General features: G+C 37.7%; 1 protein-coding gene across 1 annotated transcript in view; it reads left to right on the forward strand.

Annotated features, from left to right (window-relative positions):
* Window positions 1-13,335, forward strand: part of cacna1aa (calcium channel, voltage-dependent, P/Q type, alpha 1A subunit, a) — a 125,831-nt gene that overhangs the window by 48,081 nt on the left and 64,415 nt on the right. The window contains exons 8-22 of the mRNA XM_051714551.1: window positions 972-1,087; window positions 2,113-2,169; window positions 2,827-2,901; window positions 3,465-3,671; window positions 5,416-5,528; window positions 5,802-5,914; window positions 6,061-6,192; window positions 6,916-6,988; window positions 7,076-7,193; window positions 7,312-7,379; window positions 8,496-8,602; window positions 10,123-10,255; window positions 10,877-11,376; window positions 12,164-12,510; window positions 12,617-12,755. Of these exons, the coding sequence (XP_051570511.1) occupies window positions 972-1,087; window positions 2,113-2,169; window positions 2,827-2,901; window positions 3,465-3,671; window positions 5,416-5,528; window positions 5,802-5,914; window positions 6,061-6,192; window positions 6,916-6,988; window positions 7,076-7,193; window positions 7,312-7,379; window positions 8,496-8,602; window positions 10,123-10,255; window positions 10,877-11,376; window positions 12,164-12,510; window positions 12,617-12,755 (2,298 nt within the window). The remainder of the gene's footprint in view (window positions 1-971; window positions 1,088-2,112; window positions 2,170-2,826; window positions 2,902-3,464; window positions 3,672-5,415; window positions 5,529-5,801; window positions 5,915-6,060; window positions 6,193-6,915; window positions 6,989-7,075; window positions 7,194-7,311; window positions 7,380-8,495; window positions 8,603-10,122; window positions 10,256-10,876; window positions 11,377-12,163; window positions 12,511-12,616; window positions 12,756-13,335) is intronic.

Consider the following 13,335-nt stretch of genomic DNA (forward strand, 5'->3'; position numbering starts at 1 on the left):
TATAGGAGTTTATTAATGGCGTATGCTGATGTCAATACCAAGATCAAAAATCTAGAGAACAAGGTGCCAGATGGCACATACTGTATATTAACACTAACGCTGTGTGATATATATAATACAATTTAATAACTGCAAATGAGACTGGAATTGCTGGAATTCAATACATTTTTAATTTAATTTAAATTTAATTTTGAATATTTCTTGCACAATATTTGCTCAAAATTCTCTCAGATTTATTTGAGAACAGAAAATGGGTACTATCCATCAACAAGAATGTTGGAAGATTTTGGGAACTGACACAAGGGAAAATTATGCTAAAATAATGCATAAAGATGATGAAGTCATTTTGAAGTCATTTTTATAGGGCTTATCATAATACTGAATATTTCGAAGCAGCTTTGCAGAAAGTTTTGCCTTAAAGTGTTAATACCTCCAGTGAGCAAGCCAAATGTGACTGTGGCAAGGAAAAAACTCTATAAGATGTTAGATAGTGGAGAGAAAAACCTAAAAAAGAAGCTAGACTTCATCTTTCTTAGGTTTTACAATAAATGTACATATACCTACGTATAAATACTGTACATTTATAGCATGTGTAATACAAGTCATGTGTTCATTTAACAGATAAAATGATCAAATTGTTCAATATGTTAGGAAGGAAATGTTTAAAACTGTAAGGATAATGATTAGGACATCCAAAATTGACTGCAGGTAATCAGGCAGTAGTCAGCAGAGTGTCCTTTGATGTCTTGCTATTATATGCTTTAGTTGGCAGCAGGTTATTGATGGCTACATCTGCAAATCAGCTGAATAGGCACAGTTATCAACTGATTCCGATATTCTCAAAATAATAAAATGTCTTCCTATATACAGTATCTGTCTATCACTAGTTTGTATGTGTTTTTTTTTGTTTTATTTTTTTTTTTTTGGTCTGACACATGTTAATTTTGCATGCATGTGTGTGTGTGATACAGAGAGTTTGCCAAAGAGAGGGAGCGTGTGGAGAACAGGAGTGAGTTTCTGAAGTTAAGACGTCAACAGCAGATAGAGAGAGAGCTGAATGGATATCTGGAGTGGATCTGCAAAGCAGGTAAATGCCATTGAAAGAGCCATGACATACTCCGCTACAGGCATGAACACAGACTATTTGTTTTGGCTTGTCCCTATTGATATGAATGTTTTACACATATATGTCTCAGTCTTGAAACATGCTGCTAATGTGTTACATTACTGTTTATGCTTTCATTCACTGTTGATATATCTAAAAGAGTGTTGTCTGTAATCTGATTATAAAGTAATGAATTACTGTAATCAAATTACTTTTTAGTCAACAAAAGTAGTGTAACGTGTTTCATTAGAAATTCTTGCAATCAGATTACAATTACTGATTTTCAAATTAGTTAAGTACATTACTTTGGTTACACATTTATGATAAAAAATACATTATTTGTATATAATACATTTAAAATATGAATTTATTTGTTCATATGTACATCTGTTTATGTTTCTGTGACAGCTGAAGGGTGTACAACAATGAACAAGGAGTAAATATAGAATTTGTTGAGCGGAAAAAACAAATGTTTCTGTGAAAAATGTTTTAGAAAGTAATTCAACAGTAATGTAATTAGTAATGGGATTACTATGAAGTAATCAGTAAAGTAATTGTAATTTTAGAGAAGTAATTAGTAATTTGATGTGGATTACTATTTTTGAGTAACCCAACACTGATCTAAAATCTCACAAAAGCTTTTAGGTAACACTTTATAATAACTTTAATTAATAACGTTAACAACTTATACACTAAGCTAAATTTCTATTTGTATATCTAATATGTGTTAATGTAACAAACATTAATTTGGACATTTATGGAAAGGGGTCTTTTTAATGTACATGCAAATAGTTGAAAATATTATAAAACTTTGATTCATATACAGTATGTTTATAATCATACAGTATACACAATATGTACTGAAACTACTGATCTGTTCAGTACGTGTTAATAAAAGTTACCATAAATTGTTACCAGCTTTGGTTAATGAGCTATAGAAAAGCTTATAGAGACTGTCCCCTTTTCCACAACTCTTGTATTTGAATTAAATCTTTAACTGTGTATAGAGGAAGTGATTCTGGCTGACGAGGACAATGACCCAGATGACCGGATGCCCTTTGATGGTATTTACGTGAACTTTTCCATCCTTCCTTCCTCTTCATCCCCCTCTCATTCCTTCTTTACTCCCTCACTGGGACTAGGTGTTGATTTCTCATTGTGAAGGAAGTGAGACATCAATAGCATGTTGGCTTTGCAGAGGGGGTGATATTGTATACTTCATGACCATGAGCACAGTTAATGTAGTGTTCATGAGCACATTTGCATGCTCCCTCAATCTGTAGTTCACATGCAGAGGTTTGATGTGTCTACTTCATATTTGACCTGTATAATAGACACATGACAGAATAGATAACTCTGAACACTGTAAAATGTGAAAATGTTCAATTGTTACCTTAAAGAGTTTTATCTACCTGTTCTGACCCTTAAATCAACTTTTATTGGTGTTATCTAATGCAGTCAGGTTAAAATAGTCATTTTACATTATATTTTTAAAAAATATATTTAAATAAAGCCAGTTAATGTAGTTGCTACCACAGTTTTGTTACCCGACAAAACATTTTTGCATTGTAGTTGTCTCTCTGTCTATTTTTCTTTCCCCATTGTGTCAATCTATTTATCTATTATCTATTTTCTACTCTCCCATGCTGTGAGTTTGTGTTTCTCAAAATAACTGTGAGGTTACAAATATAGATTGAGTCATTGTGGTATATAACACACAGGATCAAGGAGGAGGCCTACCATCAAGAAGAGTAAAGCAGACCTGCTTGATGCAGAGGATGGAGATGGAGACATAGGTGTGCATGAGAGCCAAACACAAATGCATACTTATAAGGGGTGATGTGGCATAGTGGTTAAAATCTGAGCTGGTAAATTGAAAGTTTATTGATTCAAACCCTACAAGGGTGCTCAATAGGCCCTCACTCATTAGGAAAAAAAAAAATTACAATAAAAATACTGTATATAATGGAAGAAGCATAGTAGATTTTTGGGACACTACTATTACAATGAAACAATTGCATTCTTTGGAGTTCAAGACCATTTAAATACCATTCTATATTAATTCAATTTAATTAAATCAAGTTATTATCCAATGCCATCATTGCATCACAGTACATATTAGTAAGGGACAATTGTGCCCTTGAACAAGGCACTTAACCTCAGGGTTGCAAGTGAGTCACTTCGGATAAAAAAGGACTACTAAATGACTACTTACTTACCTGCTTACTTATATACACTATACGCATATTCAGATGCAACATCAGCAAGTACTTTTCTAATTTTCATTATTGCTAACAAGGCATTCTGCCTTTTGTGTGTGTGTGTGTTTTTTCTTATCTGCTGCCTTTCTGTTCGTCAGGTTCTCCGTTTGCGCGGGGCAGTCTGAAGAGCTCGAAGATGGAGGGCTCTTCCTTCCATAAAAAGGAGCGTCGACTGAGATTCTTCATCAGGCACATAGTGAAGACGCAGGCCTTCTACTGGTCCGTTCTGTGTCTGGTGGGACTGAACACACTGTGTGTGGCTGCTGTGCACTATGACCAGCCTGACCGGCTCTCTGACTTCCTTTGTAAGTCTGTCCATACCTGTCCGTTCACTCATCAGTATCCATTTTCCCCTTAATTTAGTTTCTTTGATTCTCTATGCTCTAAGAGTTAACATATAAATGAACAGAGAGATAACAATGATGTTTAAGTGTTGCTTCTTTACCTTCCTTCTTTGTTTTCCTGCAGATGTTACTCTGGCACAGCAACAGAATACAGTTGTTAATCCTGTTTTGCTTAATATGGTTCCCACACAGTTTGGTTATAAACAAAAGACACAAACTTATTCGATAACCAAAGTTGCTCCCTCAAATTTTTAAGACTCATAAACAAATTTTAATTGTAAGTTTTGTTAACTTGTGCTGTATGAATGGAACTGGAGTGAAGTAGTTGTCTGTCACGTCATACAATAGATACTTAAATCTGCCCACACGCTTGTCTCGAGATATTAGATGTCTCAGGATTTGGAGATATAAGCTATGTGCCATCTGAAGGTTTTCGATGTTTGACTGTGAGAACATAGTATATGTTCCTCTCCTTTATTCCTCTCGTTAGCAAGCCTCAATTATTCAAATCTAAGGCAAATTTATACTTACCAGATGAACAGGATTCAAAATGCACTAATGTTTTTGTTCTGGTAAGGTGTTCGTTTGGTGATATTTCTCCTGTTCGCACATATCCCTGAAATTCTTCGACCTTGTAGTACTCTGCTAAAAGAGTGTTGATTATTGGTTAAAACTAATTGTAGGTGTGGTTTGGACGTGATGTTCCAGATGTTCTTTCATCACGAAAGAATATCACGTGTGGTTTGTGGTGTGTTTTGGATGTGATGAGTCTACTTTGATACTAATTTAAATTTTGAATATCACGTCCGGAATTTAGTTCAGTCTTGTTTTTATCAGTTAAGAAACATTTTAAAGGTTAGACATGTCTTGAGTTTAAAGGATACAGAGAAGCTTATACATGCTTTTATTTCATCATGCCTTGCTTATTGTAATGAACTGTTTTCAGCACACTTTAGCACGACTACAATCAGTGCAAAATGCTACAGCTAGACTTTTGACACAAACGAGGTCTTTTAATCATATTACTCCAGTTTTAGCTTCTTTGCATTAGTTACCAATACAGGATTGATTGTAAGATTTTATTAATTACATATAAGGCATTACATGTGTTGGTGCCAGAATATTTAGCAGAACTTTTAAAACCCTATGAAACAGTAAGACCTCTTTGATCTTCTTGTCATGAACTGTTGGCTGTTCCAAGATCCAGATGCAAAGCAAAATGTGATAGAGCATTTGTAGTGAAGGCCCCACGATTATGGAACAGGCCTGCCCTGGCATATTAGATCTGCTGAATCTGTGTCTGTTTTTAAGTCTCGTTTAAAAACTCATTTGTATAGACTTGCTTTTATTATTATATGACTGTGCTGTGTTTTACTGTGTGTGTTGCTTTTATTACTGTGTGATGTGAATATGTTGTGTTTAACTGTGTGTTCATTTTTGATTTTATGTTTTGTGAAGCACTTTGTGCTTGATTTGCTGAAAAGTGTTATATAAATAAAATAAAATAATTATTTCTTTGTTTTCCTCAACAAACTAGTTTTAAAAAGACGGCATGCATAGTGTAAATGCAGGCTTAATTCACATATGGTGCTTTAGTTCGACTTCTTTCAATGTAAAATTAGGCTTCATTCTCTCTCTTTTTCCCATCTTCATTACTCTCTCTGTCCTTTTGCACAAACTCTTTGCCCCTCTCTCCTCCATCCAGACTTTGCTGAATTCATCTTCCTGGGGATCTTTATGTCAGAGATGTGTATTAAGATGTATGGACTGGGGACCAGGCCTTACTTTCACTCCTCCTTCAACTGTTTTGACTGCATTGTGAGTTTTTATACTTCTTCCTCTTCTTCTACCCAAATCAAACCATTTTTAGGGAAACCCAAGCAATATACCAGTTGTTTTTTTCTTTTTAAGATCATGATTTTGATACAGTTATTTCTAAGATTGGTTTGTGTAACTAAAGAGTCTGTGTAATTCGCAATTCAAGTCTGTGTTAGTGTTTGGGACTTTGTTTTGTGGCTTATTGTTATCGAATTAGCTTTAAATGTGTGTTTTATGTATGTGTGTGTCTTTGTTTGTGTGTGTGTGAGACAGGTCATTTGTGGCAGCATTTTCGAGGTGCTCTGGGCTATGATCCAGCCAGGAACCTCGTTTGGGATCAGTGTGTTACGAGCTCTCAGGTTACTGAGGATATTCAAAGTGACCAAGTGAGTCTCTCATGTCTAGAGTCTGACGTCTGTCTCTCTGTCCCATTCTTTGTCCATTAGAGTTTCCTCTCCACCTCCAAGCTGTCTCAGGAAGGACTCAACATCGACATTTTATTCTCTTCCATCTCTCTCTTTCCCTTCATCAGGTATTGGGCATCTCTGAGGAACTTGGTGGTGTCTTTATTGAACTCCATGAAGTCCATCATCAGTTTACTCTTCCTCCTTTTCCTCTTCATCGTGGTGTTTGCCTTGCTCGGCATGCAGCTGTTTGGGGGACAGTCAGTACAACACTAAAACTCCTCGATTCCACACAGCAAACATAACTTTGTTCTACAGGGTTTCATGGAAAACCTGGAAATATCAGGGAATTTTGAAATTGTGATTTCAAGGACTGGAAAAGCAATGGAAATGACTTAGATCTTAAAATGTCCTGGAAAAAGTAATTTCATTTTCTATAGTGAAAATATTTTTTTTTCTAGTTTTGCTCTATGCTAAAATATCACATCAGTTAGATGTGGATAGATGTAGAAAACTTACCTACAAGCCAGCATGATAACGTCGGCCTGTTTGTTGAAATTGGAGCCATTTATTAGAGACATTTTTACACTAATAAGTATAATCATTTTCTTGTATTAATTCAGAAGATTATTACCTGAAGTACAAATGGAAATCTTCCCCAGTGATTTAAAAAATTATATATATATATATATATATATATATATATATATATATATACAAATAAAAAAAAATCCATATCCAGTAATCATGAATGACTGAAAAAGTCATGTATGGAAAAGTCATGGATGGAAAATTAAGTTCATTGGTCAAAAAAGTTTGGGAACCCTGACTCATCATACACCATTTATTTTATTTATTTATTTTTTTTTTTTAATACAGCTTGTGAGGATAGCTATAATGAATGATGTCTTGCTTATACCAGCTGCTTAGAGATCTCATAGTAATTCCATTTGGATATTATAACAACAAATCTGTCTGTTCAGGTTTAATTTTGACTCCGGCACACCACCGACCAACTTTGATACCTTTCCTGCAGCAATAATGACAGTGTTTCAGGTGAGCAAAAGTGCCTGTCAATCAATGTGTGATAGTTATGTGAGCTTCCCATGGCTTTGTGACTATATCCGTTCCTCTGTGTCTCAGATCCTGACGGGTGAAGACTGGAACATGGTCATGTATGATGGGATTGAGTCTCAGGGTGGAGTCAAGAAGGGCATGGTCTTCTCTGTCTTCTTCATTGTTCTTACACTCTTTGGCAACTGTATCCAAACACAAAGCACTGCATGCTGACAATTTTTTGATTCACACATTTATGGATGTCCATGTGCACATATGCTAGTGTGGCCTTAACATGACTTTCCTTAACCCTCTGTGATTAGACACTTTGCTCAATGTGTTCTTGGCTATCGCAGTGGACAATCTGGCCAATGCACAAGAGCTCACCAAGGTAAACACAAACAAACAGCTTCCAATTGTTATGCATTTTTACATCTTTCCTCCCATTTTGTCACTCATGTTCTTATTTTATTGTTCTCTGTTTTGTTTTGTTTTTTGTTTTGTTTTGTTACAGTATAATGATAGAAGTGTGAATGAGAATAGAAGTAAAAGCAAAATAAGGAGGAATAATAGTAGGGAATAGAGAATATAAATTTAAACAGCCTAGTGAGGAAAAGAAACAGAGAAGGCAGAATACGCAATATCCTATGTTCAAATGTCTATAAGGTGGACATTTTGTTCCCATAATATGTATAGGAAATTTTCATTATAAGGCAAATTGACATATTTGGGATCTGCCTGGTTAGTTTTGTTGAAGAACTTTTCACAAGCATCTTTGTATGCGATGCATTAATTTTAGAAATGCAGCTTGCTTGATTTTGTAATGCTTTCAGTGTATTCACTCAATATAGGCACTCTCAATTACCATGATTCTCTCACTCCATCTGTTACCCAGACTGTTTTATCTATCACAATCCCACACACCAGCTTGAATTGCATATTACCCAGAAACTGAAAATGTTCCAAGGAACGAAAACGAAAACCAAAAACAAGCTACATTTTTGCTGAGCTTAACTGAAAACGGGAACTAAGTCCCTTTCAATTGTTCTAGAGTAAAAACTTTATTTTTAAATGTTGGTAACTGTGCTGAACATTACCGAAAGCATGTGCTGCTGCATTACACAGTTCTTTTCTTTAATGCACATTGTGGATGTAGCCATTTGTGACATGCTGAAGACCTTTTAGACATATAATTACTACATACTGTATACTGTATGCACAATTCCAGATACAAGGATCAAGTCCCATATTTTGAGCCCATTTTTCCAGACCAGGTCCCTTTTTTCCTGAGAGGTCTGGTAATATTGCAACTGGTATATCACCCACCCTTAACACAGAGTACTACTGGTTCTTTACTTTCATTCCGACCGGTTACCAGTTGGAAAGGAGGCTGCGGAAATGCCGGAACTGGAACGAAAATATACGGTTTCTGCTCAGAACAAACCGAAATGAAAATCACTTTGTTTTAAGTTCCTGATTTTAACATCATGTTTCTCTCTTTGTACAGGATGAACAGGAGGAAGAGCAGGCAGCCAATCAGAAAATGGCTCTACAGAAGGCCAAGGAAGTAGCTGAGGTCAGCCCACTCTCAGCAGCCAACCTCTCCATTGCAGCGTGAGTATCTCTCTCTCTCTCTCTCTCTCTCTCTCTCTCTCTCTCTCTCTCTCTCTCTCTCCTGCTGTAACATTTTCTCTCCCACAAATCCCCGGACTACCTTCTCATGTTTGTGTTAATGTCTTCAGATTTGTAAAGTTATTTTATTTTTCACCTACATGCATACACTTTATTCATAGATTTCTGACATTTGTTCTTCTTTAATTACATCACCATTTCTCTTGTTTTGCATTCTAAAAAATGAAAGGACTACTGCTTTTGTTCTCACAGAAAGCTGTAGAATTTTCAGATAGATGCTAGTTTTCTTAAAGGTTTATATAACAGTGAGCATCTAAATGCATCTTACAAATAAACACATATTCTCTTTGCATGAAGTCATGAAGTGTGTTTTCCTGGCTCAAATATTTGTAGCAAATCCATGTGAAACCAAAAACACCCAAATACTATACAGTATGTGATTGTCTGTAAATGTCCACAGTAACTGCAAAGGTGACCCACATTCTCAAACTGGGGATGGAATTAAATTTAAAGTGCTTAACCTCTTGGAGCAGGTGCACTTTTTTTGCTCTTTTTCTGTTATGTGTGTCATACATTTCTGAATTTGTGCTTCTGTGTGTGTGTTCAACCATTTAAAAGCTAATCTGTGATCTGCACAGTTTTGCACACACAACCCTACTGAAAGAAAGAAAGAAAAAAGAAAGAAAGAAAGAAAATGAGGTAGCAGGGCAGAGAGAGACTGATGTTCCATGTTTCTCACATGCTGTTTTCCTCCTCAGTGTGACAGTAAACTCTGAGCGTCTCGATGCAACAGAACACTTTCTGGACTGGTATTTATTCATTTATACTCTTCGTTTTTTTTTTTTTTAAGCGCCTCTCTTTTTGCCCCACACCTCCTGCTCTTCTCCCATCAGCCTTTTCAACGTGTGCATTTCCTATGCTGTTCCCTGCTCTGTTTTCTAGTCACGCTGGGTGGGATGGGACAGGTTTGTGACTCCTCATCTCTCTCTCTCTCTCACTTCTGTCTTCCTCTCTTGCTCTTCATCCTGCTACTCATCTCCTGCTGTTCTCCTCTTATCTCCTTGACTTTCTTTCTTTCACATGCTTTGCTCCAAGGGTTGGGCGCCTGTGATGTGTTCACTCCCAGAACTATTATAGTTATCTTCTTTCTCTCTGGTGTGGGGGGTGGGGTGGATGTAAAAATTTAGAAAGTTTTTGGTGAGGGTTAGGTTTAGGGGTAGGGTTAGGGTTAGGGGACAGAATCTATAGTTTGTACAGTATAAAAATCATTATGTCTATGGAGAGTCCTCATAATGATAGCTGCACCAACATGTGTGTGTGTGTTTTGTGAGTTTAATTTAAGCGGGGCAGTCATCCACTTTAACAAATTGTAGCTGGTAGCTTGTGGGTGGGCATTTTCTAGCCTGTGGTAGCTGCAGCAACCTCACCTTTCCCTCTTGACAATTATCAATCTTCGATCCACTGTATATCTCTCTGTCTCTATCTCTCTATTTCCTCTGCAGTAAGGAGCAACAGATGAACCATAAAGGTTGTAAGTCAGTATGGGAACAGCGCACCAGTGAGTTGAGGAGGCAGACCCTGATGAACAGCAGAGAGGCTCTTTACAATGAGTTGGAGCCTGAAGACCGTTGGAAGGTAAGCAGAAGAAATAAGATGGAAAGGAAAGGACAAATTGTACCCTATAATACACTACATGGGTATGTGGAAGCCCCCTTTCGGCTACACCCATTACTAACAGGTGCATAAAATTGAGCATACCACTTAATCTCTCTAGACAAAAACTTTTTAGCAAAATGATGCTCTTTGCTGTTCCAGTATGACAATGCCTCTGTGTACAAAGCAAAGTCCATAAAAATGGTTTATGGAAGGCCCCATCACCCAACATCAGTGCTTGATCCCACTGATGCCTCTTGTACCTGAATGGGAGCAAATCCATACAGCCATGTTCAACATCTAGTGGAAAGCCTTCCCAAGAATTTCGGAAGCTGGTACAGTAGCAAAAAAAGGACAACCTCCTTATTCATGTCAGTGGTTTTGAAATGAAATGTTCAACAAGCACATATGGGTTTGATTTTTGGGTGTCCATATACTTTAGGCCATGTAGAGAATTTTTTGGTATATTCTTGCTCTACTTCCCCTCTTTCTATATTCATCTTTTCCCACCATTTCCCACTTTTTCTCTGCTCTCCTCTTGCTTTCTCTCCTCTCACCCTGTCTACCACCATCCTGTCTCAACAATCTGTTCTCACTCTCTAGGTCTCATTCTCCCGTCACATCCGTCCTGATATGAAGACCCATCTGGACCGCCCGCTGGTCGTGGATCCTCAGGAGAACCGAAACAATAACACCAACAAAACCCGGCCCGGCGAGGGCCAACCCCAGCGCACTCATCAGCTCCTGCACAAACAGCCAAACTTCAATGATGGTGAGAGCAGTGGAGGAGGGTCCGGGCCCTGGCCGCCATTGGAAAGAGGGGACTCCACAGGATCTCATCGGAGTCTGTTAGGCTCCGAAATCTGGCAGCCGGAGGAGGACGTTAGAGAATCCCACCGCAGACATAAGCACTGCAGACAGGCCCGTCAACATCGCAATCAACCAGAGGGAGAGGGTGGAGGGAGAAGACACAGGAGCAAGGGCAGGGAAAGAGAACCTGAGTGTGAGCAGGCAGATGGAGGAGAGTGTAAACACAGTAGTCATCGGCATGACGGCGAGAGACGGAAGGAGAGAGGGGAGAGGGTGCGACACCGTACCAGGAAGTGAGTTCCATTGAAATTTATCTACAAAGGTGTGAATTCAGAAAACAGTTGCACCCCCTATTTTTGTGGTATATCAGCACAGAAACCTGCATCTGATTCACTATTCATCCATCATCCAGTTTAGACACTAAATGTGCTCATATAGTGCTGCTCCATGAGATTGTAAATTAAAGAATTAGTTCATCCAAAATGAAAATTCTATCATTAAATACTAATTTCACTCCAGACTACTTTTTTTTCTTCTGTGGAACACAAAATAATTTTTCTTTTAAATCTTGACACATCTTTTTGCTATGTAATGAAAGTACATCAAGCTTTAGGCAGTCAAGCTACATCAAGGTTAAAAACACCTTAAAACAACAGTAAAATTAGTCAACATGACTCTATTTGTGCACTATTCTCCAAGTTTTTGAAGCCATACAATCTTTGTATGATAAACAGACCAAAACTGAAATTATTATTCACTTTCAAATCAAATCATTGATGAACTCCTGTATGGCGGCCAAATTAAATATGGCGACCCATCAATAACATTAAACCTCATTGGTTCTTGCACGTCACGTGATCAAACGTCATAAAATGAGAAGCAATATGGAACTTTTTTTTTAATTATTTGCAACCTGATTTGCATACTGTCTTTTATGAATCGTGTGCTAAAACTACAAAGACAGCATGTGCAAAAAATTATGCTATCAGCGGGTGCAATTCCTTCTTGATGAATTCCCCTCAGAGTATCCTAAAAAACAGTTTTAAACTTTTTTTTAATCTCTTTCTCTTCTTTCTTCAGGGATGGTCACGGGAGTGGCCCCACTCTCTCCACGACCCGCCCCATTCAGAAGACTCTGTCCAGACAGGACAGTCAATACAGTGAGGACATAGACAACGCCATGAACAACAACAAGCTTGCCACCCAACCGCCTAGTAACTCCACCCCACATGATAGTCTGATCAATCTGGCCAACAGTGCCCACACTGCCGGCCTGGCACACACTGGAACTGAGAGCAGCCTCATTCTTACCAAACCTTCGTCTACCACTGCTAATGTTTCTAGCACTGGTAACCTGGGCATGACACCCGATTACACTGCTGTAGACATTCCACCCATGTTCCCCTCCAGTAACGCCATCCTACAGGGTGAGAGAACGAAAGAGGGCGATAGTACGAGAGGATAAGTGCTACAGTTTTTGATTGTTGAGCCATCTTTCTGACCTTGTTGATTCCCTTTCGTACCTCTTCACAGTCAATAAGAATGCCAACAACGAGCCCCTGCCCAAGAAAGAAGATACCAAGGGTGACGATGATGATGATGATAAAAATGATGGTGGGCCTAAACCCATGCCACCCTTCACCTCAATGTTCATCTTGACTACCACCAACCCGTGAGTACACAGTCAACTTTGTAACACTTGTCATCAACTTCCAGCCCAAGTTATCAGTCCTTCCACTATGGCTCTTGCAGTTAACAGTTAACTTGTCAACATGAAATTAAAATGGAACCTGTTTACTTTCACAATACATGTTCCTGATCGTATTTGTGCATATTTCATCTGTGCACATTATAAAAAAAATGTTTTGTCTTTGTAATCTTTAATTATACAGTAAATACATTTAATAACTAACTCTGCCTCTGAAATGACTTTGCTTTTTTGCTGATGTCACCAATCCATCTTTGTTTTCAACCCCACCCTACCAACTTCCTGGCTCCATTCTTGTATAAAATTCCCACTTTTCAGGATCCAGTTAATTCGTTATGGATAAAATCAAGTCTTGTCCTTCTTTTTTGTCATGGAATACCCTGTTTGACTCAGAAATATGTCAGATTATGCAAGTAAAATGGGTTGCGAGCACAATTTCATGTTGACTTTAAAAAGGTTCCTTTTTTCTATATTAACTGTAATAAACATTTTATTTCTATTTTAAATGTTCCTTTTGAAAAGTTTTTAAGCTTTTATGAACTTG

This window comes from Myxocyprinus asiaticus, chromosome 13 (genome assembly GCF_019703515.2).
Source record: "Myxocyprinus asiaticus isolate MX2 ecotype Aquarium Trade chromosome 13, UBuf_Myxa_2, whole genome shotgun sequence".
Lineage (NCBI taxonomy): Eukaryota > Metazoa > Chordata > Actinopteri > Cypriniformes > Catostomidae > Myxocyprinus > Myxocyprinus asiaticus.